General features: G+C 35.3%; 1 protein-coding gene across 5 annotated transcripts in view; it reads right to left on the reverse strand.

The window, feature by feature from the left end:
• Positions 1–27,397, reverse strand: part of arhgef9a (Cdc42 guanine nucleotide exchange factor (GEF) 9a) — a 145,412-nt gene that overhangs the window by 13,607 nt on the left and 104,408 nt on the right. For all 5 annotated transcript variants that reach the window (XM_069193471.1, XM_069193470.1, XM_015351402.2 and 2 more), the window contains 4 exons: positions 22,104–22,283; positions 19,635–19,867; positions 12,030–12,159; positions 2,732–2,863 (listed from right to left, as the gene is read on the reverse strand). In XM_069193471.1, the coding sequence (XP_069049572.1) occupies positions 2,732–2,863; positions 12,030–12,159; positions 19,635–19,867; positions 22,104–22,283 (675 nt within the window). The remainder of the gene's footprint in view (positions 1–2,731; positions 2,864–12,029; positions 12,160–19,634; positions 19,868–22,103; positions 22,284–27,397) is intronic.

The raw sequence follows: 27,397 nt of genomic DNA on the forward strand, positions 1-27,397 counted from the left end.
CAGAATCCCCCACTGTTAAGAAATGGACCATGTGGACTTTCCACTCCACCTGACAATGTGATGACCAATCACCACAAATCATTACGAGTTGTGCACCACATTCTATGCTTGCTCTCAAAAATCGTAGCAACTTGACAGCAATATTATCAGTTAACTTTGAGTACCACTATCTACGATACCAAACTGCTAAAGCAAAAAGACCACAGCTAAAAGAAGCTCCCAGGTTGGGAGAGAGAGACTGTAGAGTTTTTTTTAGATAAGAGCCCCACTATGATTTCATCGCATCATCAGAAGAATCCAAAATAGGACTTTTTTCCATATACACTAACTGAATATCAACACGCAGCACAGCAGTTACAAAGTATGCGCAAGCAGACTTTGCCAGTTTCTCACCTCACAGTCAAACTCCTAATCCATGTTCCATTAGAAGACCCAACTTAAGCAGACCTTTAAGAAGCTGAGCTTTTCCCTTTCTCTGCATCAAAAAAGACATCCTCTTAGAATCGTGGCCAGTAGGCCACAATAGGACAATCTCTCTGCAGGGCTTTCAAACCTGATCAGAAAACAATGCCTAGCCAGGCATTTTTTGTGAGAACCTGAAAAGGCCTACACTAAAGCCTCTTGGAATTCACTTCACTGATCAGTGTGAGTTTTCATGTATGCAGATACCTGGGGCTTCCATGGTTAATGCTATAGTCTGTCATATTGTTGTTTATATTTTGAGTGTCATGACTGTTCACAATCAGAATCCAACCCTATGCAACTCCCACAAATGACCCCCCATTGTTCCTAATCAGACTCCAGTCTTATCCAATTCCTGCAAATGCCATCGCATTAACCAATCAACCAATCAGACCTTTCCTTCATCACCGCACACGCTACCTCCCAGAATACTTAAGCCCTCACCACCTTTACCACAATGCTCAGTATTGGTTTCAGCAAGTGGAGCTCCTCATCTCTGTTTTGAGATTTCCTCACTTATTACTTGGCTTCCGAACGTTTGGCTTCCTGACCAGTGAACCTGTCTTTGACCACGACTCTTGAACCATGATTTGGATAAGTACACTCAGATTTTCCTTCTAACTCCCCTTATTTTAATTGAGATCTACTAGTCACCACATTGGGTCCTATAATTCATCTGGTTTTTAAAAAGGTTCATTTAAAAAGGTTGACACTCTCCTGAACATTAGAGTCAACACTTTTAACAAAACATTAGTCAGGTTTACCTATATTATTGATGTGATCAATTGTGGCATGTGTTCTTTTAGTCCTTTTTGTGTATTGTTAAATGTTCATATTCCTAGTAATCATAACAGTGCTCTTGGAATTAACTAAATGGATCCCATTTTTAATTGAATAAATTCAAATAATCAATTCACTGCAGAAATGTCTGGACATTTTAAACTACCAAGTGGAATAACATATCTGCTGATAAGGCACTGCTCTGAAGAAAACAAGAACACCTTCATTATAGCCCAAGGGATCATTTTTAAAAGGATAGTGTTGAAAAGTTGCTAAAAATAGAACCACAAAGACACCTTTCATGCTAAATTATGAAACATGTCAAGCAGTCATTCTTAAGTTAACCACTGTTCAAATTTCATTTGGGCTTGAAGAATTTCTTGGCTTTTAATCTGAACCTCTGGTCCTCCCCTGGCTCTGGTATTCACACAGCAGCTTTCTCCACTGGTGCCTATCTGAAAACTCTTAATCAGAAAAGCAGGTAGTTTCCAGCTGTGGAAATAAATTAATCTTATTAAAAGAACTATGAAAAATACTCCTATAACCTATCCTCATAATTATTAAAAGTTTTCATTTTAACCCTTAATGTAACAGTGTATTAAGTTTGTACTATGAGACAGAAGGAAGAGCATACAGCAATTTTGAGACCTAAATTAATCTATGCAGTATGTCTTTGAAAGGTATGAGGAAAAACAAAGTGGAAGTAATACAAGTAGACACAGGGACAACATACTGCTCAAGGGTCCCCCAGACCTCAGGAAGTATCTCCTTTGAAATTAGAAGTGTTTACTCTTCCAAGTGTCACAAACTTGATCTAAAATCTAAGAGACACTTCTCAGTCACCTAAAGCTGTTACAGTACTCATGTATGCAAAGCACATCATCGGAGCGCTGAAACGAGCTGCTACAGGTTGGCTACAAACCATCTACCATAGACCTTGATGGGCGAAGAAACATCCTGCACCTACAAAAACATTACTGTAAAAATCCCTCTCTCCTCATCAGCAAAATCTATTGCAAATCACTGGCAAACAGGCTTACAGCACGCTGCTCGCCATACAAAACCACAAGGGCCTTCCGACAACAATAAATTAGCATGAAAGAGTGATGGCAAGCTGCCTAGGAAAACTCCACTGCCCAAAACAAATTTCTCATTACTGACCCTACTGTCGAACTACCAGGTCTTGACCTTAGCTGATATCAGTGGTCAAAATTTAATTGGATACTACTACTGACAGTTTTCTCCACTGAAAAATGAAGTTTGCCACTTCAGGAGACTATGGTCATGAAAATCGAACTATTCAGCACTTTACTGCACAAAGACTACTAAGGGAGGTTGCAGTTACATGACAAACATACATGTACAGTACACAGCATTTCTCCAGAAGCCAGAATGTGGCTCAAAAATGTTTGATATTGAGATTGCCAATAGTCAACCCCCAGGATATAAAAAGTACTAATACAGGAGGTACTAATTAACTTAAACTTACCTTTTTGCAGAGGACCATTTGATGATCAAACAGAAAGAAAACCCTTTGCTGACTCCTCCCATATGGCTGGTAAATCCAGGACATCTCCCCAGTGTATATCAACTCAGAACTCCGGTCCAAAATATCATCACCCTAATCAGAAAAATTAATCCAAAATACAAGCAAGTTTATAAACTACACTGGGGCTATTGATATCATCATTGTAATCATTACATTTACAGCACTGAGAAGACAATTCATAAAAAAAACCAAACTTCTGAGATACATGTAGCTTCTTAATTGACAAATTGAGAATCACTTCAATTTGTATAATGCTCATTGCATGTCTGGGAAATTTTCGACCGAATCAGTGTATGGCTGCAAGCTTGTGGCTGTTTTGTTGGGTGGAGTGGTGGCTCTGTGGCTGGAAGGTTGCTGGTTCAAATCCCGTGGCTGGCAGAGAAATCCTACTCTGTTGGGCCCCTGAGCAAGGCCTTAATCCCAGCTGCTTCAGGGGTGCTGTATAAATGGCTGACCCTGCGCTCTGACCCCAAGCTTCTCTCTCCCTGCCTGTCTGTCTCACAAAGAGCAAGCTGGGGTATATGTAAAAACAAATTCCTAACGCAAGAAATTGTTTATGGCTAATAAAGTGATCTTATTTAAAATGCATCTCTTTTCCATTGCTTTATCAGCTATAATTACTGTGTGCATCCAGTATGAGCCAGCTGTGTGTTCATCTAGGACCATCCACAGAAAACGTCAATGAGAAATGTCTTATTAAAAGCACACTTGTTATCTTCCAGGAAAAGTCTATCAGACATTATTGTGCATTTACAAATATCTGGTAAAGATTTTTATCTATAAAAGGTTAGAATGACAGTCAAATGCCAAAAAATGTCAGACTCAAGTTCCAGTGTTACAGTCTTAACCTCTCATGACCAACGGATGAAAAGGTCAGGAGCTGCACTGGGGTGTACATTGAAAAATGAGTTGTTCATCAACTTGGTTGTAAACCAGGACTGACTAAAGTGGATGCAGTGTCTGCCGCAGGACATGTTAGAATTTCAAAACCATACAAAGACAGCATGAGATAGAGAAGTGAAATTAACCAGGGACCAGATCACAAACACAGGAACATCCATGCTATTGGGGAACATGTCAATTTATGTCCATTTATTAATGTATATTTAGCCTGATTTATGAAACAGTGTTATGACATTTGGGAGTATTTAACTATTACTTAAAAACTATGTAATTGATGTCCCTGAGCAAGTCTCAATTATGTGTGATTGCTAACCAAAAATGAAAACAGATCTGTACAAGTCTATTGAAACAAAGGAAAAAATACAGAGATACAGTGGTTTATCTGTTACTACACAAACAAAAGCTACTGTAGTTTCTAAGGGTAATTTCTCTGTTCGGATTTACCACGTTGATTCACTAATTTCCGAAACAAAATTACATATTTAATAAATGCAGTCTTTATGTATAGTATTACAAATGTTACTATTAGTGAGCTACTTTTATTATAGAGGGAAATTTCATTAACAAAATATTTTGACAGAAGATTTTCTCTGGTGGAAACTAATAGAAAATTGTCATGATAGCTGTGACAGGCCTTTTATACTTGTGCAGAGACACTGTTAATTCCAACTGAATGATTCAACCATCATAGGTGGATTTATTCACAGCAAGTAACTGTGGTTGCTTTCAGTTAAAGATGACTTTTACAAAATTTCAGGTATGCTTAAGTGCCAGTGAGAATCAAATGTTTTAGAACCTTTGTATTAACCTGTGTATTCAGCTATTTGGGTTAAACTATGAGAACTTTGGAACCTGCTTACATCTACAGTTTCCATAGTCTAACCCAGTGGTTCTCAAACTTTTTGGACCAAATACCACCCCTAATCCAACCAAAGCATCCAAGTACCACCTACAAGTCATCATCTCATAGGAACCCCAGAAATTCTCATGACCAACACGAGCGCGCGTGCACACACACTCACACATACATATAATAAATATTATAATAATAAACTTTATTTGATATAGCGCCTTTAAAGGTGGCTTCTCAAAGTGTTTTACAGAAAAACGTAAACGAGCAAATTGGCCAAATTGACTACAGACTCAACTAATTGCAGTGAAAAACATCTGCTCATCTTAACGCGCTCTATCAGTGTACTTTTGATATAATCCTTCATTTCAATAATTCTATGAATGACTGTGTCTTTCAGGGGGAGGGGGGCAGCAGGTCGAGCTGTTTAGCAGCTTTTTCTCTACACATAATACGTGTCAGCTCTTTTGATAATGGTAAATAAGGTTCTTCAAAAATAGTGCAGCTTACCTGCTTTAGCAATCCGCAAGCTTGCATTTTTCCGCGTTTCCGTTTTTATTTCTGTATTTATTTAAAGTTTTTTATTTCATGCGCATGGGAGCGAAACACAGAGACGCTCGGTGTATTTTTCTCAAATTAGAACAGTTCTTAAATATTTTTCTGTTATCGCTTTCGTGTGCTCACAAGATTACCTGCGTTCGTAGCACGTATTTCTATGCATTCCTGTGTTTACAACGTTAGCATTGTTCCAAAATCACGCACATTCTCCTTTCTCCCTATTTGCTGGAGATACAGTAGCTTTTTTAAATACAATTGGTCACTTGCATCCGTAGCACACATTCCTATAGAGTGGTATAGACTTACAGAGTATCTCTTGTGTCCACTGAGGTATTAGCGCGCACTGTATCGTAGTACGTAGGCTGCGTATTCGACACGTATTAAAATACAAAATATGAAAACCTGTCCCGATTTTTCAGCGCACACGACTCAGTTCCAGGGTCATTTGGCGTACCACTTCGCAGTGCTCCACGTACCACTGCCGGTACGCGTACCAGTTTGAGAACCACTGGTCTAACCCTAGCCCGTATCTAGTGCAGGCACTCCTAGATAAAAACGACATGATTGTGAATATTTAATGTCCTTCTTTTAAATGTGTTAATCTCAATTGTGGAAATTCTATTCTATTTATTAATAAACTCCATCCTACAGAGCCATCTAAACAGGTCATCCATATTCATAGTTGAAGAGCTACAGGGAGCGATATAAAAATTATATTTAATCTTTTCATATTTTGCACTGATGTTTTAATAACCACTTGAGCTTTAACAACTAACATTTTTGGTTTAGCATTTTAAATTAGTATCAGTCCTTAGTTGCAGGACAACAGAAAAGCACAACACATTTAAGTTTCACAATAACACATAAAGCATAGCAGTTGGGGGAATATATGTAAGTATTTTTGGTTTTTTCCTTCTATGTCTCCTTGTAAACAATACAAGCTGTACGTTAGCCACCCTAAGATAAACACACATTAAGGACTTTAAAAACCAGTTTCTTTCTATACTTGTATTAGTGGAATAGAATATTTGAAATCCCCTGCCATATTCTGCTTCTGATTATCTAAAGCTTTTTTCTTATTTCAAGACAAAATCAAAGGTTCTTACAAAATGCCTTTTCCATCCCTTTAGATAAAATAGTGCTTACAAAGTGTTTTTCCATTCTACAAAGTAAGTCATAGACCATTTTTTGTGTAGTACTTAAAAGGTTCTAATTAGACAAATGTCCCACAAAATCTGTTGGGTTTGTATAAATACCTCACACTACATTATGCTCTAGTGATGTAAAATGTGCTAAAAATATACTTTAGTCCCTTTGGCTATCGCTGGGCTTCAAGGATTACATTTTATCCATTATAAAGCAAAGCCTTCCTTTCCTCTCCTCCATATTTCCAACAGTACATAATATAAGCTATGAAGAATAAATTGAAATGTTACAAGGAGAGCCAAAAACAAAGGTTTAGAATTTCAGAAAAACAAACCATGAATGATAAAAAGCCTTAGAGAAGAATAATGGGAAAGCATAGGCTGAATGCCTTTCTCTTGTTTGTAAACACTCTGAACATGCCTTCAAAAAATGATGTCTTCAAAAAATTGATTTATAAATAATAAATATGAAATCATAGACTTATATGTATTGTAATTTACATATTTATTGTTGGCCTAAGTAGCATGGTATACAATCCTGCTTTTCACATCTGCTTTCAATCAAAACAATTCCAAAAGCAAGTGTTTTTGCAGTTTGTCAACTTCATCAGGTTTATGTGATGTCAAATCCCAGTCACATATTTAGGATTGGTGTTAATTATCTTCTTCATGAAAAATAAAATTTCTAAAAATACAGAATTACCTAAATTAATAAGTATAACACATTTCTCTCACTGAAATAAACTTAAATGAGATTAGCTGCAATCGTGTTAGTCATTTTTATCTGCCTATTTTTTTTAATTTCATTTTCATTTTATTTTATTTTCCCCAACATATCTTCTCGAATGCCATTCATAAAGTGCTATGCACTTTCTGGTAAAAAATGGTGCAAAAAGTGATGTAGAGAGATGTGCTGTTTATAGGTATAGCATAATAACATTCTTAGATTTATACAAATCAGAGAATTGATTTTTATTTACATGGAAGTAAGATTTTTAAAAGAAAGGGTTCTTTTTTTTAATAATTCAATATGTACTTCAAAACTGTATTGAATTAGAATATGTCAAAATGTTTAGAATATGCTTCCAAAATAACCAAATCCAAAGTGAACAAGTTAAAGAAATTATGCAGGTATTTATGAAGAAAGTGGAATATAGTACCACTACCAGCTGCACAAATATATTATATTTAGATCTATACGTAATATTTTTAAACACATTCAGAAGTTTTTAATGACCAATATTTTAGTTACATGATTCCATATTAATATTCCCTATTTATAAGGGATTTCAAAAAGTACTACACATGTTTTACAACAATAACTACAGAAAGTATTCATGTAAAAGGTTAAAACATTAAAGAGATTTATAAAGTATATAAACTTTATATACTGTAGTTAGAATGAGTATGTCAAAAGACTACCAAAATAACTACAGTAAGTGATCAAGTTAAAGTCACTTATTCGTAAATTAATATCATTAATGACATTCAGAGATGTTATTTTTCTTTTTGCTACCAAAGTGTCCCTTTAGTTACAAGATTCCATAATGATATTCCCTATTAAGCGAATTTAAAGAAGTACAGTAGTGAAATAGATTACTTTAATGAAGCAATTGTTTCACTAACATCTAACGCACCACAGGTGCCATCCATTGATACTGTACATTAAATGAAGAGTTACTTAAGTGCAATACACCATCCAGAACTTCCAAACATGATTGAAAGATGTGGATATTTTGTAAGTGACACAAACAACATAAAGGTCTAAAAACAATATACTGTATAACATGATCTTCTTTCTCACAATGGTCACAAATGTAAGTGGTAAGGGTTTATCGAGCACAAGGCAAATATTTTTTGGCAAGTCCATTCCGTTTGTCTATCAGATTACAAACATGAACTATTTGTGAAATTATAACAATTTAGAGTTAAAAAGTATAATTTCCCCATATTCCAATATATTAGAGTCACAGCACTGCGTCTGGAAAAACAACCCAGCAGGAGATCACCACTCATTGTAGGCTCCAACATAAAACATGAACAGACAGTGACCAGTACAGAGCAGATTCTTTCTACAGAGATTGTGATAGAAATCAGTCAGTGGGAAGTTAGACAACCTGTAATCCATGAATCTCTGGAGTTGAGTGAGGTGCAACAATTTGAGACCCAAGAGTCCTCGCAGAATGGGGTGGTATAATTTACTTGCCCTAAAAAGGAGGTGAGGTTGTGAAGAAGCCTGTAACCAAAGAGCCTCCAGAGATTAGGTTGGAATGAACCCCTATGAACCCCTGGAGGTCAGTGGGAAAGAAGTGCAACAATCTGTGACCCTAGATTTCTTGGAACTATAGGAACTACAGGAGATGCAGCTCTTCTTACCAAGACATGAAACTGGTAATGATGCACTTGGGCCCGAATTTCCAATGAGGAAAGGACATGGTGGAATACCACTGCCACCCTGACTTGAGTCTCAAGAGGAGGAGGAGGGATGTGATACAGTGACATTTTTGCTCTGGCCTGGGACTCGGGAGGAGGGGAATGATGAAAGTCTGCAATTGTGTAAGTCTGAACCTCCGACAGAAGGACAGAGGCTGTGTGACCAACTCTTTACAGATTAAGGGGGGAGTGTCACCTGAATGACAGCACTGCTCTCCCTGCAGTTTTTACTGCATGAGGTTGATAATGATACTCTCCCTGCAGGCACCATCCTGGAGGACAATTGTCACCAGGGTGACCCATGAACAGCCTCTGGGAGAAAGTGGGTCCTGGTAAAAATGAAAAGTGACTCATAGCATCCTTCAGTGGGGAGAACCAACAGTGGAAGGCATATGACTCAGTGGGAGCCATATGCAAGCAGTTTCCCTCCAGCCCACCTTCTTTAGGCCAGGTTATCTCTCTCCCTGTTGGTGACAGCTGAGGGAAGAGACATACAGTATGGCAGGCAAGATGTAGAAACACCTGTAATTGCAGCTGGCCTGCCACTAGAGGCTGCTACATGACCTGTAAATTACTTAAAAATAGCCACAGTGGGGATTAATTATACAAATATTGGGCGATTGGTTGAGGGTATAATAATTCACATTCTAACATGGGTGTAGTTAAGTTTTTGTTTGCTATGAAAAGGGGCGTAAACGGTGTTAGCAGTGTTGGGTGTTTGTTTTAGTGCCAAGTTTTTGTTGTTCTTGGCCTGTAAAGGTATAAATAAACTTCCCAAACTGTGCTTCTTGTTGCCATCATGTGTTTTTGTGTAAGCAGACCTAGGGACCACCCTGACAAGAGTCTCTCACAGGTCATACTTATTAAATATGTAACACCAGGTTTTGTGTTATGCAATGTGCATGAGGCATTAATAATTTTATTTTAGTCAAGGATAAGGGAAGATTACATCTGGCTTTGGTGTCCTGTTACATTGTAATTGTGTTCCAAATTCCACCCCCTTGTCCTCACCATGGAAACTGGGCACTGAGTAATGTGCAGTCAGCATCAGCAGAGTGAAGGACATAAAGACTCCTTTAGTCCTAGAAGCACTGTTAGGATTCCAGTTTACTTCATCGTGGAGATAACCACATCCGCATTGGAGGGACAGATGGAAGAAGACATACCAGTTTCAAGATCTCAATGGCTGTTCTGGCAAATTAGAGCTCTTTCTGTAGATGAAGATGTGTGGAAGCCGGTATGCAACTTTTCCCTACAACACTAAATGTATCTTTTCTGCTTGAAAAGATGCATCTTGCCACTCACAGTGACTCATTTCTGAGTGATCATAATTGCAACATTAGATTACTTTTATTATTATAATCTGTTGAATATAATGCATCTACATTTTACACAAATCATTCTCACAGCTGCCTCCTTGTAATATGTATGTATTTGGAATAGGAATTCAAATGTAAAGAGTGTGAAGAGTAGAAATGCTGGTGCTTCATTGGGAGCCTGTTCATTCCTTCTCCAAACACCACTAGATCAGATCCTATCTTGATATTATTTTTATGGAACTTTCTACTGCTTGCACAATACTTCTGTTGTAGCTATGAAATTAGTGGGGGAAATCTGATGGCTTTTAATACTAATGTAAAGTGTTTTCCTCTTTTAACTCTTTTAATTATTAGCCCAGAGTTTTGAACTTTTTCTTGATTAATGTAAAAAAAAAGATGTCAGATGCCAAAAATCAATTTTAAAGCATTTTTTTTTAATTTTTAACATAAGGTATTGAGCGCTTTTACGTATCTCAGGCATAATTATATTATGGGATCATTCAATGTAATCTACTGTCTGATGATTAAGGGTATGGTTATCAGCTAATTGAAGAAACAAGGTGAGATTTCTCAAAGCCAGAGAAATAAAAAGGCACTACTCCGTGAAATTACAAAAGTACTGAAAAAATACATTATTTAATCTCTTCAGACAGTTTATTAGAATTACATTTAAGAAATCTTTCATTTCAGGATTCATTTCACAGAAAATACATTACTTTACTTCAACTTAATGTCATCTTATAACTCCTTTTCCAAAGTCAAACTGTTCCTTTTTCTTTCTTATGCCTGCTTTGATCTTAGTATAGAGCCTGTTCATCCATGCAGGAACAATTCCAAAACAGTTTAGATTTCTGAACAGCAGCTGTCTCTGCAGGAATTCTGTTGTACAGTACATTTAGCAAAGGGCAATTAAATGTTGCAGCCAAAAACTGCTTAAGTATAAAACTGTATTAGGTAAAATTTAAATTGCAAATAAAAAGACTCTCAGAAACATGCCAGTTCCTCTTTCAGATGTGACTGTCAGGTCAAACTCATCTCCAGCTGGACATATTTCTCTGCCATTTGAACCAAGTCTGTTAAAAAGATATATTGTGGAGAACAGCACACCTGGCAGCCAAAATATTCATACAAAATATCTATCATTATTTATTTGAAGAAAAGATAGGCCCCCATATGTTCACGATTCAAATTGAGAGCTCCTGCTACACAGTACATTGGCCCAAATCCATTTTTCAAATGTAGTTTATTAAAGGATTATATACAGTATATTAATTATTATTTCAAGACAATAAGAAAGGTTCATTGCCTTTCAGTTACCATTTAATAGCCTTGGTCAAAACGGGTCACAACTCCAACCTCTGTCTCAGAACAAGGGAGGGATTATACTATAAAACACACTTTTCTATTACATAAACGCTATCATGTACTGTAATTTACTGTAAATGTTATACACTTGAAATTTCACTGGAGAGTTTATCCTCTCACATCAATTTGTGGAATGAATATGCTGCAAACTCAGAGGTGCCTAGCCAGTCCCAGGAGTCACACTTGAGGTATAAAATGAAAAGATTCTAAGCTCATCCAACCACAGTGGCACTTGGCCATTTATGTGCCACTATTTGGATAATTATACTTTCAGTCAGCTATCGACACAGCTTAGATGCATCTCATATGCATACCACACCAATCAACCTGTTAGTCTTTTATTTTACCTTTACTGGTTTAATAAACAGTCAGAAGCCCTATTAAAAGCTGACAAACACTATTCATACTACATAGGATTTTTACAAAAGTTATTTGTTTTGAATGCATGTTTCTGTACCAGTTTTTTTTTTTATGTTTCGCTTTTTGCGTTTTCTTGCACAGGTGCCAATAGTACATTTTAAATAAAAAAGAAGTAGCAAAGTGTTTTTTTTTTATATGACGCTTTTATTAGGCATACTAAGTGATTAGCATTAACTCAACCCTCACTCAAGGACAATCATTGGAAAAGCTTATGAAAAGAGTTTGGCCTATACTAAAATCCATACCTCCCAATCCAAGACGGAAGCCTGCCATTGTGCTATCTTGTCAATATTCTCCAGTCTTCTCTTCCGTTCATTTATTTGCTGAGTTACATTTCTCATGACAGCCAATGCTGCAGCCACATACCTATAATCACTGGGAAAAAAAAACAGAATGTCTAAAAAAATGTGTGCAACACAAAAGAAAGTTCATTTCAGAGGAGAAGGGCAGAGTCAGTCCTTTTCTGTCATTACCTGTCAAGGTAAATAAGGTAAATTCTTTCAACCTGAGCTAGTCAGAATTTAAATATACTCACTGTACAACATATTTACAGAATTTACAATAGTTCTCTCTCCTTCACTTATACTGTAGGTAGCTCATCTTCAAGGTTTAAGGAAATAAGGGGACTGAAATGAGTCTTGAAAAATGCCAGGACCAAATAAAACAAATGACAAGGGATTTTTTATTATAAACAAAACATATTTGAATTACAATGTTCTAACATGTCCTTAGTAAAATTTGTTTAATCTGACCTACTAAGTAAACCCTGTTCTTTTATTATTTGACCTTATATCCAGTCGTACACAATAGATAGATTGAATTTAAGAATTTGGCACTGGGTCTGCAATATATTACATTTTATAACTTGAAAGGCAGTAATCAGATTTACAAATTTTTCAGTTAATATGAATTTAATAGATTTCTTATGTCCTCAAAAAGAGCACGTAAAGTTGAAAGCCAACAGGTCATGAAATCAGTAAAAGCATATTTTAAAATGACATTTAAACTGATATTTTTCTACAGGATGACCAGTGCATTTCCTTTTGGCACAGTAATTTCTTGTCTAGTAACCATGACAACAACCTCCTGCATCACTTCCTGCAGAGAAGGTAAAAAGAAAATAAATTTCTAGCAATAACAATCTCTGTTGACAGATATATTTAAAGTCACAGAGATTTAATTTATGTGGATGCAATAAAAAGCTAGATAATGCACAGCTTAGTAAAGTGTGACATTTTGATGACAAATCCATTTCTGAGCACTTTAAGCCTTAAATGGCAGCAAAACTAGTAACATTTAACACCTTTGTTGTTTAAGTTTATTCTTCCATAGAAACAAGGATATCTTTACTACAACAGCCAGAAAAGATTATCTGGTAAATAATGTATTTATTAGACTGATTAATAAACCTACAGTGATTTCTTTGGTACCAGAAAATTTTAAGAATACTCCAAAAGTATTCTGTTCTTCCAAAAATATCACATTTTTATGAATTACATATATTTTTTTAAACAAACTGTTTCTATCCAAAACTGCAATGCTCAAATTGAACACTGTTCAATATGTGAAACAGGTTTAATGCCAGCAGAACCTGCAAAGATATTAAAAAGTTTAATTAACTGATGGTATGAGTATTCAGCAGATAGATTCCAACCAGCATTGCAAGTTGATGTCAAGTTGATGGTTTTGCTCATTCTTCCTAACAAAATCCCTTAATTTCTGACAAGTTTGTTGGGAGTCACTGATAAACTGCAATCTTTGTGTTTCCACATAAATTTTCTGTTGGATTCAATAAGGACTTCTAAGAATCCCTCTATTCCTGTCAGACCACTTCAGTCTGACTTTGTGTTTGTGCTTCTGGTCATTCTCCTGATGATTTGAATTCAACCCAGTTTCAGTTTCTTCAGTGACTCAAGCAAGTTTTCCTCAAGGATTCGGCTGTACTTTACATCATCCATCTTTCTGTCAGTCTTAACAAGCTTTTCAGGCTCTGCTGATGTGACGCATCCCCAAAACATGTAAATGCCACCACTATACTTGACAGTTTGGATGGTGCTGATTGCATGATGTGCTACACTGGGCCTGTGCCAGACAGAACCCTTTGTATTTAGACCACAAATTTCAAATTGTTTCTCTTCTGACCATAAAACCACATGTCATCAGTATCTCTCTAACAAGAGTTAAGATATTATTTTTTAGTTATAGCTTATTGCCTGTTATTCACCCATGCAGGCTCTTTGTGTAGGAACCGTGATATTGTGAATGCATAAGAGTAGCTCTCATCTCATCTTTTAAAATCTTTCAAAGTCACTGATGGCTTCATAGTTATAAAACATCCTTATCTGTACATCTTTACCATTGTATTCCTTATTTGGTTCAAAAGCCTCTTGGTTCCCATAGTCAATTTGTCATATCACCTTGTGAGGTATTGTTTGAAATCCAATATCTATCGGCAAGACATTACAGAGACTATAACTATAACTATAACAAGTCAGGTTTAATCACTTTGCTTTACTACAAAGACCATTATACTAATTTTGTGATAAACTATTCCTTTTCTCCTGAAATGATCAAGGGGTTGAATACCTCAGCAATGGAGAATTTTTAGTTTTTCTTTAAAAATGTATTTGGGTAATTTCAGCATATTTTGATTTATCAGTTTGGAACAGACCGTGCAGATTATAAAGACTATATAAAGTCCTGTTTGAACATGCCAGATATTTAATTGCAAAGTTCAGACAGCAACAACATGTGATAACATTTCAGGGGGAGTGAATAATTTTGCAACACACTATATAGCAATTACTTTAAAAAAATCTAAAAGATATCATTCTAGACATTACTGTGCATTCGATAATCTCCAATTCACACCTGTAATAACTTACTGGGTTGTTTTTGTTGAGAGATGTATGCTCAAGGTATTTCCTGGTTCAGGCAATTTCTGTTTTAACCCCTAAAATGCTTAATGCTTAAGAACCAGAACAATGAGGCAAGATCAGCCCACTTGCCTCATTTACTCACCTATTGAGATTGTCACGTTAAATTTTTGCAATCAGTGATATCCTGCATAACATTGTGCCTCTATTAAAAGAAGCCATTTCTTGAGATACTATTCAGACTAATTTCAAGCTGGCCTTTAAAAGCTGAGCAGCAGTTGATCCTTTTACATTTTACCTGTAGAACCTGACTGCTCAGAGATGTTTCTAAGGGATCAACGCTCCACGATTTGTTCCATGCCCTTAAGAGTAGACATGTCACCTTTTTTCACATGATACTGGAGAATTCAGATGGGACTGTGCACTAGGGGTGGATTTCTTCATCTTCTCTTCTGGGAAAAAATATTTATTGTTCTTTAGTATTTCTTTTGTTAAATGATGAGTCATTAGATTTCTCTTTGAAGCAGACACGGATTTGTCTCACATTACCGTCGCTACAAGGATGGAAGATCCTCTGCTTAATAAAATGGCGTATTCAGATGCCCTTTGACCATAACAATTGTCAAATCCAAAGGATATTTTTGACCCTAGTTGCTGAGTTTAAATTCAAAAGAGACAACACCTCAGTTTAATCAATGATGCCTTTTGGCCCATTTTTTTTTTACCCTGGGGTGTTTGAGGTCTCAGCCCCCACAGGGAAGAAATAAAGCCCTGACTGATAAGTGTGCAGGAACAAATGATTCTGCAATAAATCAAAATAAATACTAATTTTAAGAAGTACAGAACAGTTCTGTTAGATGAAAGCAGTACATATTATCAAGACCAAAATATAGCACGCATTTCAGTGTTACTGTAAATCATTATAGTGTTTGGTATGGGCTGCTTCCTGAATAAGGGGCAGTGAGCCAGACACCATTTAAAATTAGATGGAGATGGTTTAGCAGTGGCATATTAAATGATGGATTCTGTGAAAAATGTTACTTTCATTTAAAAAAAAATATTAAAACAAGCTATAAAACGTAATCGCTTCCAACTTCAGAAATTTCATTTCATTTTGGTACAATACCCAACACTCCATTTCAAGGCAAAATGTCCGCTGTGAAAAAGAAACTTCTGTGCTGACGCTAATTATGTACTACAAATCTTTAATGTTTTTCCTGTTGATTTAGGAATTGTTTGTGGAGGTTGCTGTGCAGAAGAACATTTTAAATGGGGCACATTTAATTTCATCTTTATATATTTCCTTAATTTTAACCTAGTACTTAATTCTCATCTTAGTTTTAATGCTTCTAAGGAGAAGTATTCTTATCTTATGCATTAGATAAGATAAATGATTGCAGCTACATTTTGTTTTTACATGTACAGTATGCACTGGTAAATTCTTCTTGAGATATTATTTTTTAATAGGCAGGCTTGTAGCTTGTTCCAGTTTTATTTTCTCCGCCTCATTAGACTCAGTCTGAGCCTATGATTGTGTTGTTTATTCCATTTTATCTAAAAACATAACAAATTCCCTTTTATTTTTTGTCTCTACTGAATCTGCCTAGATGCTCCCTCTGGCAAAAACAAAACAACATAACATAGCATCAAAATAGCACTCCCCAATGAATACATGTTTAAATATAAAAGTTCATTTTTCTTTTATTAGATAAAATGGTGCTGGTCTAATTAATTCAAGTAAATGAGGCTACCCATATTATTTGTAACTTTGTTATGTCCTGTATCATTCAGTGGCTTATGCTACAGTTTCTGATATCCCATTTAGAGAAACTCCATACTTTTTATTTAAAATTGACTACAGAAAAATCTTGCTTGGAATAATGAGATTGCTTCTGTGAAGCTGTTAACAACATAATAAGAATTACGTTAAACTATTTCAGTTGACTTTTCTGGGCAAACACATAGTCTTGAAATACACTTGTCAAGCCTGAAAAAAGGCACATGGAAAAAAGTCTGAAACTGTTCTGTTTATGATTTCTACAAATAAAATATAATAAATATAATGGACCAGCCCATTTACTGAGACATACAGTATGGCAACCCTAAATACTGTACATCAAAACCAAATGACACCATTTTGTTTGGTCACTGAGTGATAGTGAGAAAATAGTGATAGTGAAAATAGTGAGAGTTAAAGTTTAGAAAAATGCATCTAAACGGAATACCTTAATTGTATTTTTTTTATTTGAAGAAAATACTGGCTTAATATGAAACAAATAGATACCTTTTATGTCCTAAGACTTATTACATCTAATACAGGTTTTCAGTAAAATTAATATTGTAAAACCATAGGCCACGGAGCAAGATGATTTTTTGAAATCTGCACCCAGTTAAGAGGAGCAATTACAAATGCCAACTTAAGTGAATCACTTAACTTGGTAAAGGTACTGTACTAAGCATTGTCAACATAAGTCTTGAAACATACTTAAAGGAAGATCTTCCACTTCTGACATCTGTGAAAATACTTCCCATGTCATAGTTTAAAAATGATTGTGCTCACTAAAACAGATACAGTGCACCATCAAATACTAATTCATAGGTAGCCTATTGTAAACTTAAAGAAATACATATTAAATAAATTGCTGAGCTGCTGTGCACTGGATATCCAGTGTCCATTGCCAAATCAGTTGCTACAAACTGTTGATTGTAAATAGATGGCAGTATATATGGAAATAACCATGTTTCTCTTACAGCATGATGAAGGACAATTAAGATGCACACACAATGAGCGTTAGGCTGACTGTGCAGTTAAAACCAAAACAAGGGGAAGCAAGTCTTAAATATGTCTTAAATAAGATCTCTTCTTAAAAGAACACCGTGTGTGCAGATCACAGGCCAGCACACCCTACTGAAGTCATTCAGCCCGCAGTTTTTTCATTCCTTCAAGTTAGTTTTCCAACAGGACAACGCAGTACGAGGATTGCAATTATATAGTATTGAGAGAACAATGTTGAGATCTTATCATAGCCAGCTTTTTCTTCTGATATGAGACCAAGTAAAGATCTCTGGGACCAACTTTCCAATGTTGTCAAATGCCGACAACTGTAACTGGCCAACTTTCACCAACTGGCTGCAGCTGCAAACAAAGAGTGCAGAACATCTTACAACAACTAATTCAGGGACTAAACAGGTCTGGGCGTAGGGATGCGAGCAGTCAGTGCAGTCCAGTGAAAGTTTGAGATGAGTTTAATTGTAACGAAAATGGCCACTTCAGGAGAACACTGAAGGTGACACTCATGAGGTATATTTCCCACAGTGCCCTGAATTGCAACAGTTGTACAGGTGTTTTTATAGTCCCAGTCCAGCCATTTTACTACCATGACTGGGGGTTAAAGAGTCCACATTCTACTTATGGTCCAGTGACTACTCTTGATTACGTTGTCCCACCTTTCAGCTATTTCTGTGATGTCTCGTATAAAAGCAGATGTCGGTTCTAAAATTCTCTTAAGCTAGGTCAATGACCCCAGGCCAGAGCCAGATATCTACATGGGTATCAGTATTGCCAGGACTGTTTAATGCTCAAGGACATCATTCCAGAATTTTTGTTAATGTTTCTTATTTTATATTCAAGAGTTATGATGAATCTTTGATGAGTATTTGTTTTTTTTTTTTAGATTTCGCTTGATAAATATCTTTACTATATTTGAATAAATCAAATACAATTGAGCACTGCACATCTTTTGCTCATTGCTATATTTCTCACTCCCCCAATTTAAAGCTGTCAATTGTTAATCATCTTGCCTTATTATTACAGCCCATGTCACACAGAGAGACCGAGAACTTGTGAATGCACTCTTCTGATTAGTCCACCTACAAGCCATTTGCAATTTAACACAGTGTGAACTCAACCTTCCCATGCAAGCCAGTTAGCATTAACTAGTGGAGCAAGTCCCGGTAGTTTCTGATAAAACCCTGGTGGAATCACAACCCACAATGCCAGCACTTGGCCAGCCCAGTTGAGGAAACCATTTTATATATGGAAAGTAATATACTGTAATCCTAAATCAATCCATCCGGACTATACAACTAAAGCAGCATCCTACTGTAAGTGCTTTTTTTCTGGTTGAGCCAGAAGCTTGATCTTCATCTTTCCAAATACAAGAAACGCCTTTTTTACATAATTCGCACTTTCACGCTTACCTTTGGTTAGGATTGTCATGTGATTGCTTTTCTGTTTTCATCTGACTTTTATCTGCCTTTGTCATTATGTGAACTGAAGTTATTTGCATGTCAATCCTGAATACCCAGTGATAATAAGAATGCAATTATGCACTTCCCAGAAAAGCTAATCATCAGCAAAAAATAGTTTCTATGGAGACTGGGAAAATGCACAAATGTGACAAAATTACTAGATTTTTCTGTAACAGGTTTAGATGTGAACTGTAATCTTTATAAGCTTTACATGTGTGCCTTCCTGACTATACTAATAACATCGCCTTTCATATTTCTACATAGTGATTTAAACACAACAAAGTAAAATTGAAATACTGTGTCACTAACCTTGCTCAACCTCCAAGATATTCAAACATATTTTTCATTTTAAATAAAAACCTATATGAAAGACTTATATGTCTATCATGTATTAGAGCACAAATGTGCTGTACATCTAAATGAAATGAACACTCCAGTAGCTTCTTGTGAAGCATCTTAATGTATTATTCTTCCCAATTAAGGAGAGCCCTTGCTGGTTGCTAGGTAACTACTAAACGGAAAATGTATGAGAACAGCATATTTGCAAAACACTAATGGCATAAAAAGGAAAGCTGGCTTTTCCAAGGTTGTTATGTGCAGTACGTTACATTTATTCTCATCTCTATGTAGACATCTGCTATTGGGCATAACAGCTAGGATTTACTTAGCTTCTTTGTAAATGTTACCCTGTGTTTTATTTATCCTATTGTATGCCTTTTTTACCTGTGATCCTGGGCAGTATACTTGAGGAGCTCAGCCAGCTGCAGAGGGTATTTGCATATCTTCTGCACCGGCGTGAGCAGAAAGCCATCGATAGCAATGTCGATCATCTGCTGAAGAAGACGACAGGCTTCGAAGAAATGCTGGTACCTGCCATCTTTCATCAGCTTGGAGAGCTCCATACATGCATCCAAATGATTATTACAATACTCTGAGTAAATCCAGAAGCCGTCTTGCTGCAATACAAATAACAATGAAATAGGGAAAGACAGATCAGGTGAGACCTATAGAGAATCAATCAGCAAAGTGAGAAGCACAGATTATATAAAGAAGCTAAACGCTCAATAGCAAGAGACCCATTGAAAGCAACTGCTCTCATTAAATTAAGGTCTTCTGTGTCATACTGCTCTGGAAAGATGACGGATTACAGAGTTTATATGGGACAAAAGATCACGTATGAGAACTCCCAAGAAATATTGCCTTGTAGAAAAACTGTTACGTCACTGACCACATTGTTAATAAAATAGTCATACTGTAGGAACAATATATTTTTTTCTGTAGAATTACTGTAATTGTACCATAAAATTCTTTGCATTGATTTTTGTATGCACCAACCAATGTCATCACATTAATTGGATGTACTTTTATCCATATATTAGACTAGAAAACTTTAACACTGTCTCATTTTAAACAGAAATGTTCATACGTTTAAAAATTAAGTAAGAGAAATTACTTAGAAATGTTAGGTGCAGTATATTTAAATCCAATGACATCACATTTGTCCCCTGTTAATGAAGAATACAATAAAAGGAGTCTGGTAATTTGCTGATTAACTGTATAACTCAGCAGAATTCAATTTCTAAATATTGCTCTGTTATTATGAGACTTCACAAAGCTTTCCTATTGGACCATAACTTTTCTTCAACCTTCAAAATGCTAATGTAGATACAAAAATAATTTGCTTGAGCATGCTGAACAGAATGGCAGTGTTTAAATATATAAATAACCCTTCAAAAGTGGGTTGTGTCTTGCAGACAAAGACATCTAAGCAATGTTATGTGTTTTAAATAATTACAAGCCACATTTGGGTGTTATCAGACCAGTCATGTGAAACCAGCAATGCTTACTTTAATTGGAAAGCACTTTATCTTAAAATTGGATTAATATGATTTGTGCTTTGGATTTACTTAATCCTAAATTTCTATCAAGGCTGACTCCAAGCACTATTCACTCCAGTTTATGACAACATTGTTCACAGATTTGCTTTATTTCTCACTTGAAGCATCATTAATATTCCTTTAAGATATCACAGACTGTGTCATGACCATCCATGTGAAGTTGACAGTCCTTGATCTTTTGATTCAAACCCTGAAAAGATTACTTTTAACATTTTACTGTCTGAAAATGATGATGGCATCTGAAATATCAAACCAATTATTAAAATAAAAGTCAATTAAAGCCTTTTGGTCACTCCAAAGGATAATTTTCATTTGCAGGTGTAATGATGTTTCGATCAATAATCAATATTTACACTTAGTACAGTATAGTCATATTCAGTTCCTGTGATTAGGCAGTCAAAACAGTAGCCAACAATCATTTTTTCGGACTGCATGAAACAGAACATTCAAGAACTCAGTGTCACATATTGTGTACTGCATGAAGTTTTTCAAATCCATAAGGCATTTTTTTTAAAACACTCTCTACTAAACATTACTCATTGTGTTTTAATACAGTTTATCTATTTTTCTATGGCTTAATCTGTTCTTCAGATTGTATATGAGACTGTCTACATTACAGGAATTTATTTTTACTCTGTCAGAAAATCTTTCATAGTTAATAACTGTGTATTAACTACATATTTTGCTGTATTGTAAAACAGTACTGAAGAGTTATTTCTCAATATAGCTGTATGAGTACAAGCAATGTATATATTATTAACTAAATTCCTTCTCTCCCATTGCATCCCATGAAGTCCCCTATATGAATCTCATATGTTATTAACTACACCGAAATAACAAAACATTAACAAAAGTAGATAATTTTGGATGTAACACAGGATGAGATTGGATGAGAAAATACATAGTAGTTACCTATAATTATTGTATGTTTGTACTATTTAGCATTCTCATACATTATCCACAGTTACCTCTGAGTTTCCAATACTTCATTTTAAGTAAAATATTATATTAAATTATAATATTTATATTTTATATAAATTTATATTTATATTATACATTTTATATATTATATTTTTTATTAAATACTCCTTATTTTATTATTAAAAGGAGATCACTGAGGATCTATCTTGCTGATAACATTTCAGATTTGTGCCTAAGACTGGTAAAAAAAAACACATCAAACAACCGCTAATGGACAATAAAGCAAAAGTTGTCAGGTGTCTGATGAAATGATGTCAGGCATAATTAAGGTTAAGCAATTCCAATGCTCCTGTGTGCAATGCTCTGTACTTACATGTTCTAGAAAGCAAGGTCCAATTTCACTAAGATGAGGTTCTTCAGTATTGTACTGCTTCTCCAGATCACGTACAAATCCCATTTGAAATCTGTAAATGTCTTCGATATTCCCAAAGATAACTTTCAATTGATCATCACTGAACATGTCTCTTCTTTTTCGGCATTGCTTCAAGTAACCCTAGAAAGAAGAAATTAAACAAAACATCAAAATTAATATCAGTCACTGCATTACAAGTAAAACCAATTTTTAATTTGTTTCTAAATGATTGCTCACCCATTTTATCTTTTGGAACAAAAGTGAAAAACACTATTTCCATATGATGGAGCTGTTCAGAAGATGAGTCATGAGTGTCATTATAAGAGTTCTATGACTATCACAGAACTACTGGTGATTAAGCACACACCTTTCTGCTTTAGTATCTTTTAAATTAATTTATGATCTTCTAAGGGGGTAACTGTAACTAAGCTATTTTAGGTCTCTGTGTGAAACCCATACTTTTTGTATGCATCCATATTGTAGATATTTCTTCATCTTTATTAAATGATGTCTTTTAAAACTGATTATACGATTGCACCACGTTCAAATCAGTGAGCGAAAACAATAATACAGATACAGTATGTTACAGATCATGGTGCTTAGTGATTGAAATACTGTGACAAGCATAGCTTTGAACCATTATCCCTCCATACCTAGAGCATGCAGTCAGTGCATTCAGGTCATGCAGTGCATGACCAGACAGATCTAAATTTTGATATTAACGTGCATCAAAAATATTTAATTATATTATTTTTCTGTTTGCCCATCATACATAGTTTATGTTGCAGAGTGGCACTAATCTGATTAGTGCTATCATCGTAGTACCCATTATCTTGCCACGCTACATGAGCTCGGGATGTCATATCAGCCGTTCCAGTACCATACTGTTACTGTGCTGTGACGTCAACAAAATTGACTAGTAAACAGCATGACAGTTAGCACATGCACAGTACATGTCAATGTGTACAAATTCCTCTTGGTAATCTCATTTGTCCTATTTTATAGCAAGAAATGCAATACAATCTTCGTATTATCTTAGATATCACATAGCACATTTGGCTTTTTAGCTTCTATAGGTTAAAACATACTAACAGGTTATTTCTGCATTGCTTTCTTGAAAATGCACCACATGCCACTTATGCATACAGAACTATACGTAGACAACCTTTCGCTCTTGTGCTTTACTGCCTTAAGTGAACAGATGAATTTCCATGACCTTGACCATACTTCACTCCATAAATATATGTATTACCCTGGTTATGTAAAAACTTGAGTTTTCTGCTTTTCAAACAGCAAGTTAAGACAGTGTAGAAGGCAATATAAAAGACTGCCAGTAGTGAGCAAGCCAATGGAATAAAAAAATGACTGCAGGATGACAGATAAAGAAAATCTAAGAGCATTTTAAGTACTTTTTCGTGTATTCCCTTAGGAGCATCGCTTGCCAGGAACAGGCAGAACATGCAGAAATAAAGTCCCTGTTACTATCCTAATAATGCATACTGTGTGCAGCCAAGACTGGAGACTAAGGATTGATATTGTATAATGCTGCTTCAGAGCTCCACTCTTGAGCTGAATGTTGACCCTTCTCAATCGCTACTTTTCAGGTTTCACATCATAATCCTTTACATGTAGCATCCAGACAACAATTTCACCTCGTCTGCCTTGTTAAATGTAAACGAGTTCCATGTAACCAGTGCTCCACAAGATTTCAAGTTTCCTAAATCCAATCCTCCTTTTTTCTTAACAAGTACTTTTAGTACTTAGCTCCATGGTCCAAAGGGGTCGCTTATGACTTCCTCTAATGTATCAGAACCACCTATTTTAAAGCTAAATAAATTGATGCTTCACTCTAAAGTATATTTTGAGTTACAAAATGAAATTACAGGCTAAACATTTGTATAAAATCATAATAAAGAATGATAAAAATAGTGCACTTCAAGTGTTAACATATACTACCTGCACAGTCCTACTATTGCTGTCCAACATACTGTACGTTGTCCATAATGTGATTTTCTACATTTTACTTTTTTGTTAAACTATGATTGTTTATAAAAATTGCTTCTTGTAATTATATTCACAGCTGATTGCCAGAACACTACACGTCCAGTACAGTAAATTAGAATAACACAAGTTTTAAAATACAAAGAAAAAATGATAGATTAAGACATGGAGCAGGCAATTATGCTGTGTTAAATCATCCCAATATCTCAATATGTATGTAGTCCTCTGGCATAATCCCTAATAATGTGGAGAAACCCTTTCCAAAGGATCTTTTGCCAGCAAGAAGAAAAAACAAAAGGTAACACTTTATTTAAATGTGGCCTTATTCAGTCAGCATAACACCATTTGGAAGCTATACAGTATATGACACTTCATTAACACTTGAAACTGTTTCAAAAAACATATGGTACTTTGCAAATTAATCAGACCCAGACTGAAATGTTTGTCAAACTGGAATTTCTTCTTTCCAGTCATGACACTTGACAATTGAAGTAGCAATTAATATTTTGATATATACAATCTACTCCACACATTCAAAGCAAAACATCAAAAGCAAATAAGTATACATATACAGTAAATAAAATTACCTATTTAAAGAAAAATCAAAGTCATGATTTCTCAAGTATTTAACCCATTTACCAATTAATTTAGGGGCATAAAAATACCTTAACGAGACACATTAGGTGAGTGGTCTTTATCTGTGTCCAATAACAACAGTTTGCATGATTTGAGAATAAATACTCCTGTCTCTGTAAGGTCCGTCAGTCAGGTAATACATTTCAAGGAAAGATTTAACCATGAACATTTAGGAGCTTTCACAACAACTCACAACAAGTAGCATAAAGGCACAGATCACAATGGTATACAATTATTTCAAAGATTCTGAATATCACTTTGAGCATGGTGAAGTCAAGAACTACTTCATTAAGAAGTTAAAGAAGTTAAAGGCACCTGGAGAGCCTAGATTAGGCTGTCCATCCAAACTGAGCTGTCGGGCAAGGAGGATGCCACTGTGAGGCCAAGGGCAATTTTGAAATAGTTACAAAGTTCAGTGGCTGAGATGGGAGAAAATATCAATGCATCAACTATATTCTGGTCAGTCTACAAAGTGGGCTTCTAAGGAAAAGAAATACCTGAACCCCGCATGTACTTTTTTGCAAATTTCTTTACTGTTTCTGCAAACATGTGACAAAGGCTTAGTAGGAGGCAATATTCCAAATTTTTCGTACAAATCTACAATAAACAATTGCATTTGATACAAACTCATTACAGTTTACCACTGAGTCGACATCAATTCCAGTGTCAAGTATAGCGGTGGCAGCATAAGGGACTGGGGAGCTTATCAAGATATACTGTTGATGGAGCAAAGTAAATATCATCTGAGAGGAAAACCCGCCTTCAGAATTAAAACGTAGGACAAAAATTAAACTTTCAGGGGGACAAAGTGAAAGCTACACTGAAGTGGTGTAAGAATAAAGGTCAAGTGACTTGAATTCTACTGAGAATCTGTGGAAGGCCTTGAAAATTGCTGCCCACAAGCAATACCCAAGTAAGATGGGAGATCTTGAGCAAAATGTGAATATTGCACCAAGCCGATGTACAAAGTTGTTAGATGCATACTGAAAAAATAACTTGCAGCTATAATTTCAGCTTCTACCAAATATTGAGTTCATGGGTCTGAATACTTGTGCAGTCAACATATTTCAGTTTTTTCTTCTCTTTAGGATTTGCTGATATATGTTACACTTTGATTTTCTTCAGTTTGAGCATTCAGATTTTGAATAAAATGTTAATTTCAAAATGTATATGTACAATTTTGTCATTTCACAAAATGGACACCACAAGAAGGGTCTGAATACTTTTGCTAGGCACTGTTACAGGATTAAGGTTAGGATCATTATTAATATTGTTGTGTTTGTCTTTTCAAAAATGAATATATTCTTAACTGCATTTGAAAAAAAGTAATAAATGATTATGAATGTTATTACAGCTATATAACCTATATAACACCACATTCAGATAAAGTGTTACCAATAAAAGAAGCCAGTATGTTGTCCCAAAGAACATGTAGTAGTTTAAATAATGTAAATACAATTGTTTAATTGTTTCAAATGTATAAAATTCAAGTTTTCAATGTCCTTTGCATAACATAATGAGAAACTGTAATATACTTTACTACATCTGGCATTTTATCAGAGAAATATAATATACTGTATACTTGTAAGGATATAATTAGACAGACATAGAGCTTTTGGTTTTGAAATTTTAGGTCTGTTAAACTCTTGGGAATCCTTGGAAAATGTAAATTTAATTACAGAAAATCCACTTTTACACAGCACTGTAAATACAACTTTTTAAGTTAAAGAACAACAGATGTCACAATGTGCCCTGTGAAAGGAAAAACAAGATATCCAAAAGCAGCACAAATAGCAAAACTGAATGACAATTCTAATCATCCCTTATTATCTGCAGTTTAAAATACTGAAGCAGTGGGTGTTTATTCTGGCTGGTTTAATAGCTGCCAAAAATTGTGGAGAGTTAAAATTGCACCATTGAATCCAAATGACACTAAGTAATGAGTAGCCATGGATGTGTCAGATCAGAGCATTGCAGTAGGAATATGCCAGAACTGAGAAAATCATGATTTGCCTATGTGTTGTCAGTTCACTGACTATCCAATTTTGGATCTAAAAATTACTGTATGTTTTTTTTCCTCCCTACAAGAGTCAACTGGACTACTCAAATGTATGTTTTCATGTATAGTGAAAAAACAAAACAAAAGCCTGAATAAATTATTAGCATGTAACTTCCTTAATGTAACTAGAGGTCTTCCTACTGTAAATAACTGTTTTAAAAATATTACAAAAAGACCACAGTATCTATGAATGCTGTTACTAGCTGACTTTGAATCCAGTAGGGAAATGAGGCCCTACTTCAGGCTAAACCAGAAGGTCTCTTTGATCTATCTGTGCTTTTAACCTTTTAATTAATACTTGTTGGATTTTGTGTGTTTCGCTGCATTGAATTAACACTTCCCCAGAGAAAAACAATGCTAATAATATAAACGTACCAGTTCTGCTACTCTACTTTGACAATTGTAATGTCAGGAACTCTATAAGGAGTAAGGAGCAAATTCATTTTTAGAGGTAGCCTTATGTCTGAATAGTATTATCAGCAGCAGCTCCTTAATAGCTCCTCAACAAATTCCATTCAAATATTTTTTTCCAGGATACCCCTAATGTGTTGCATTTCAT

Source organism: Lepisosteus oculatus, chromosome 8, assembly GCF_040954835.1.
Source record: "Lepisosteus oculatus isolate fLepOcu1 chromosome 8, fLepOcu1.hap2, whole genome shotgun sequence".
In the NCBI taxonomy this organism is placed as follows: domain Eukaryota; kingdom Metazoa; phylum Chordata; class Actinopteri; order Semionotiformes; family Lepisosteidae; genus Lepisosteus; species Lepisosteus oculatus.